The sequence below is a fragment of the Mus pahari genome, chromosome 5 (assembly GCF_900095145.1).
Source record: "Mus pahari chromosome 5, PAHARI_EIJ_v1.1, whole genome shotgun sequence".
Taxonomy (NCBI): Eukaryota; Metazoa; Chordata; class Mammalia; order Rodentia; family Muridae; genus Mus; species Mus pahari.
The window spans coordinates 63,546,447-63,552,446 of record NC_034594.1 but is presented as its reverse complement, the minus strand read 5'-3'; the positions used below and the strand labels follow the sequence as shown (position 1 = coordinate 63,552,446).

Here is a 6,000-nt window from a genome sequence, read left to right as displayed (position 1 = left end):
TCTCTCTCTCTCTCTCTCTCTCTCTCTCTCTCTCTCTCTCTATTTAATTATTTATTTAATTTATATGAGTACATTGTAGCTGTCTTCAGACACACCAGAAAAGGGCATCAGATTCTATGGTCTGAATGTGAAATACCCTCTGTAAGCTCATGTATGTGACCATCTGGGAACCTTCTGGATAGGGCCTAACTGGTTGAAGGGATGGCCCGAGGGATGGAGAGTAGCTGTGTGGCCAGTTTCTCTGCTTCCTGATCAAGGTAGGAGCAAGGCATTCTGCAAGCTCCCACTGTCAAAGACACAACTCCAGACACCATAACTTTCTTGCTATGATGGACTGCATCCCTTAAAACCATGAGCCCAAATTCTCTTCTCTCTAAAGATGCTTCCAGTAGGTATTCTGTCAGAGCAACAAGAAAAACTAATACAGACATGGTTTTCTAGAGTCTCTTTCAAATATAATGGTATGATTCTATGTGCTGGCAACAGAATAACTAATTGAAAAGGCTAAGAGCAAAGTACAACAGTGTTTAAGGAATCTGGACGATAACAGGCATTAACCCATATGACACTGAGGTATACCTACCACTTCCATCTTCTCTTCCTCCTTTTTTTCTTTTTCTTTTTCTTTTTTTTTAGCTTTGGCAGTAATAGACAACACAGCAGTGGAAACCTGGAGATAGTCAAAATGGTGTCAGAGTGTTATAATCTCTTACTTACATACTAAGAGAGGAGCCTAAGAGAACAGTCCCACAGCATGTCCCTGACTCCTGTCAGTAACTGGACAACAAATCCCCTGAGACGTAGAGGGAAAGCAAGCAGTACGTCAAGGCACGTCACTAGCTGCCACCGGCATGCTTAGCTACTGGGGCTTTCTCTTTTAGACCTGCCCTGGATGTGAATTTGCTATCATCCACTTCTGAGACACAGACTTGAGTGCTGTGTTCTTTTTGGCTTTATGGGAAAAGCACTGGAAAATTCTCGGTCATAAAGATGTTCTCACAGCTGGATGGATGGCTTGTAATGGTAATACACAGTGAGTGACGTTAGCTAGGTGGATCTCACTTGAAATTAAAGGTGAAACAAGATGCTGAAAATGGGGTAAAATAAAGATGCTGTGAAAGATATTCATCAGCTGCTACCCTGAATTTATTTGGTTGTAAAATTAACTCTACTTATACACAAAACTTAACACAAACAATCAAAGAATAGTTAAGATGAAACATCCTAAAATAAAGAACAATTTCCTTCAAATAAACATCGTGAAAGGGTTGATTGTTTTATTGAGTAGAACTCCATAGCCAGTACAGCTATGTAAATGCATTCATTACTCTTTATTATGTAGTAGTGAATGTGCTAAAAAACTGTTGGTGAAGTTAGTTTTATCCATTTTAAAAAGGTAAACTAGGAAATATATCTGAAAATAAATAACACAAATTACACACAATTCCACACCTTCTATTCTAAGTAACAGACACACTTGCATAAGAACACAGGTATGTACATAAACATTTTTATTGTAGTCTCACTGGTAGTGTATTAAATAAAAATGTCCTTAAATGTACATCAGATAAAATAAATAATATACAGATATGGCTCTCTATATTATTTGGGGGAGAAGTTATACATTGAGATCGGCGTGGAGAAAACAGCAGCAGTTTTAAAGTACTCTTACTGTTCTAACAGAGCAGAGCAAACTTTCAGGACTCACACTGGCACTCTTGGTCCATAGGGCTGGGATACCAAGACAGGAAAAGGCCCTTTACTTTCTATCTAAGTCTAATGTTAGCTGTCACCACAGGTGTTGTTTTAAGCAGATGCCCTCTTCTGGACACATACACAGACAGACAGACAGACAGACAGACAGATAGACAGACACAGACACACAGATCAATAAGGCAGAACAGGACTGAACAGATAACTCAATGATTAAGAGTACATACTACTCTTCCACAGAACCTGAGTCTGGTTCCCAGGACCCATGCCAGGCAGCTCACAACTGCTTCTACCTTCAGCTCCAAGAATGTCTCTAGCCCCTACAGCCCATATGCACACGGATATCCCAACATTTACATAATTAATCTTTGTATCCAGAGACAGAGTTGGGTAGACCCTGTGAGTCTGAGGTCAGTCTGATATACTATCTAGTACTAGGTTAGCCAGGGCTCTACAATGAGCCCCTACTCCAACCAACCAACCAACCAACCAACCAACCAACCAACCAACCAACCACATTTGAAAACTGTATCACCTAGACGGTCAGTAGCTTCTCCAAGAAGAACAAATGTTAAAGACTCAAAGAACATACCTTTTCCTTTTCTTTTTCTTTTGGTACTTCCAGAGGGGCAGGATATGCAAATGTGGATGGTTTACAATTTGATTTATATTGAACTTTCGGCATCTGAAGAAATAAAACACTCTTGTTCTTTCCATGGAAATAACATCACGACTTATGTATTCTGTTTATAACAAGCATACAGGCACAAAGAGAGATGGAAAGTTTCCATGCAAGCTAAACGTTCAACAATAGAACTGTTCCATGTTAGCACTCTATGAAAAGCGGTATGGTTAATTCTGGTATAAAGTTCCCTACAGACCCTAAAGCTCTGCCACTGAACAGGCATCATTTTTTCTTTGTTCCCTGTCAGACCACTGGCGTCAGTTCTACTCATGCTGTGAGCACGGTGACAACTGTTAGCCCTTTGTAAAGAGTTATATATTCCTTCTGAACCCCCATGACCATTCCTTGTACCACACCAACAACTTACTAGTCTGTATACACTTCCCATAACACATAATCATGCTTTCTAACACGGGCCTAATGCAAGAGTAACTTCGTAGTACTTAAACAAACCTGCAGTCTAGCCTGAATCTTTCTTTACTTACCTCATTTGCATTGGTAAAAAATGGTAATAAGCACAATACTCGCTAAGGTGGGACTCACCTTCTCTACCTCACCCTCACTGTGGAGAGCAAAACCTTATAAAACTGTTTGGCGGGCTGTAAGCATCTGAAGATTTCATAGGGGGTTTAATGATAATGTTAAATATTAGGGATTAGGAAAACAAAATATTGTTGAGAAATAAAGATGCTAAATATTTGCAACTGAGCAGTTTTAATATTGAAATACTTAATTAAAAGTAACTAACTATATAGCTATAATAAAAATATTAATGTAACAGATTACTCAAGACAAATTTGAGCTTAAAATTTTTCCATTCTGAAAACTTAACAAAACATCTTAACAACAGTGATGACCAAATGTAAGAGGTATCTAAAGGTTGAAAAGGAGAACCTTTCAACCTTAAAGGAGAGCAAGATGATTCATCAGGTCACAGGGTCGAGGACACCCTGACTGCAGTCCCGTGAGAAGTGTGATTAAAGGCTGGGATGCCAGGGCATGGAGCAGAGCAGCTGAAACTTCTAACCTCTGTGATCGGTTTGTTCCATCAGACTCTCTGACCCCTCACTGGTGGTCTTGGTACCTGTCAGTAGTAAAGTACTTCCTGTGGTACTGTTCCTTATGCTAACAATTCTTTGTTACGTAGGCACAGAGGTCCCTGTGCTCACAGATAAACAGTAGGGGAAACAGAAATGTTAAATACATAGAGTAGTTTTTTCAGAGGGAGAAAAAGAGGTGTATAATCTGTTTTCTGCCTGGCCACCAACTTCTGTGCTATCTGTGTGGATGGAGACTATAATAGATCCTCTCCCAGACCTATAGCATGCATGAGCTTGTTTTTCTCAATCTATCAAACATTTATTTATGGAAAACATGTACTTCACAAAGAGTTTATAATGCAGTTAATATCTTAAGCTTTGTTGTACACATGGAATTGAGTTAATTATCACCAGGAAAATTTCCACCAAACTATGCTATGCTTAAATATGCCTAACACGAACAACTTGGGGTCAGACACTACATGTTTGAACCATTACTGACTACTGAAGTGTGTTGAATTGAATTGCTTTCTTTCTCCCCCTCATGGATCATAACCCTGCTGGTGTGGTGGCTGTAGAGAACCCTGCAGTACATGACTGAGGTGTGTACTGCCTCACACTTTATCCCTCACTAGTTAGTCTGTGTCCTCATTCTCTCTTGTCCACATTTCTGCTGACATCTGGGTGATCCTCGTTAGGAAAAACTGTCATTACCCCCTTAAAAGCTTTCACCAGCTCTTGCAGCCCTTCGATTAAAGTGGCTAGCATGGTGGCACAAGCCTGGAATTCATCACTCTGGATGTTAAGGTAGACGGATCCCGAGTTCAGAGATCACTAAGTATACAGAATGACTATCTGCCCCTCAAACCAAAAACACTAGCTAGGCATGCCTAGCACATCCAAGTATTCTGGAGGCAAAGGCGGGCAGGTCTCTGTTGAGTTCAAGGCCAGCCTGGTCTACAATAGTGAATTCTAGGATAGTCAGGGCTATATAGTAAGACCCTGTTGCAAAATGAAAACCAAACCACCCCCTCCAAATACATAGAATAGCTTTTAAAATCTCTTCATATTTTTGTACTAAACACCCTTATCCCATCATTCCTTCTCAAAAGATGTGTCCAGTATTACACAGCTAGTAAGAAAAGACTATTTATAAAACATCCACAGACATACTCTATTCTGTAAGGGCTAAGGACTAACTGAAGTTGAAGGGGAAATATGGTCATCTATAATAAGAATATCTCAAAACGCTCAGGATTCACAGACATACCTTTAAATCCTTGTTCAGGCCAATGACACAGGTAGGAGTATAAGCCAATGACAGGAAGTGTGAAAGGGGAAACCAGAACCAGAACTGGGTGAAGACAAGGACGCCAACCACAGAAGGCATATGAGTGTGCCCAGTCCTGGACTGTAAGGAGATTGTGACATTATGACCACCTGCAGAAAGAGACAACCATGAGCAGAGAGACCTGTTAAGATGTCAATGAATGTTTCTAGGTACTGCACTAGGCAAGGAGCTGGTAGTTTGTTTATTTATTGATTTTTTTTTTTTTTTTAAATTAGGGTCTCGCTAATCAGCTCTGGCTGTCCTATAATTCACTTTGTAGACCAGGCTGACCTTGAACCCTCAGATATCTGACTGCATCTGCCTCCTGAGTGCTGGGGTTAAAGACATGTACCTCAGTACCCAGGGATTTATTTTTATGTGTGTGAGTGTTTGGCTAAATGTATGTATATATACCATGTGGGTGCCTGATGCCCACAAAGGGAGAAGAGGATGTTGAATCCTTGAAACGCAAACTACATGTGGTTTTGACCCACTTGATGTGGGTAGGGGGAGCGGTACTGGGGTCTTCTGCAAGAGCAGAAAGTGCTCTTAACCAGAGGCATCACTTCAGCCTCACAAAAGGAAAACTCTAACAATTTAATTTTTACTCCAACATGCTTTCCGAGGAAGACTATGATAAACAGTGAAACCAGCTGATTCTGATCAGAAGTTTGTACTGTGAGAAGGTGAATGGCTTGTTTTGCCAGCTTGTTTTGCCTCTTGCCAGTCTCTAGACTATCCATCCCTCTGGGAAGTAGAGAGAAATTCAGCTTGAAAGCCACCAAATTTGAGTGAAGATCCAAGTTAGCAACTAAAGAGTCGGATTTTAGCCAGACACAGTGGTATGTGATTACCTATGATCCCAGTGCTTGGAGGCTGAGATAGGAGAATAGGTGTGAATTTGAGGCTAGCCTGGACTATATAGTAAGCCCCCCCCTCCAAAAAAAAAAAAAAAAATTCCAGCTGAAAGTCACTGAGCCCATTACTAAGTAAATAGAACTACTCTAATTTTTCTCCAATATATCTAATCCTTACAACACTATCAGGCAGACATTATGAGGAACAAAGAGAGAAAAGAACTTGAGCTTATAGGACTGTTATATAAAGAGATTAGGATCTGCTGAGTATGGTAGTGTACACTTGTCTCAGCTACTTGTAAAGGTTGAGACAATGTAAGTTAAGGGCCAATTGGGAAAACTTATAGAACATGTTTATAAAGGGGTGATGCTGTC

At 40.3% G+C, this 6,000-nt stretch overlaps 1 protein-coding gene across 1 annotated transcript in view; it reads right to left on the bottom strand.

Annotated features, from left to right (window-relative positions):
* Psmd1 (proteasome 26S subunit, non-ATPase 1) overlaps nt 1–6,000 on the bottom strand; it is a 72,252-nt gene that overhangs the window by 6,875 nt on the left and 59,377 nt on the right. The window contains exons 20-22 of the mRNA XM_021197524.2: nt 4,709–4,878; nt 2,306–2,398; nt 584–670 (exon numbers count right to left, since the gene is read on the bottom strand). Coding sequence (XP_021053183.1) covers nt 584–670; nt 2,306–2,398; nt 4,709–4,878 — 350 coding nt within the window. The remainder of the gene's footprint in view (nt 1–583; nt 671–2,305; nt 2,399–4,708; nt 4,879–6,000) is intronic.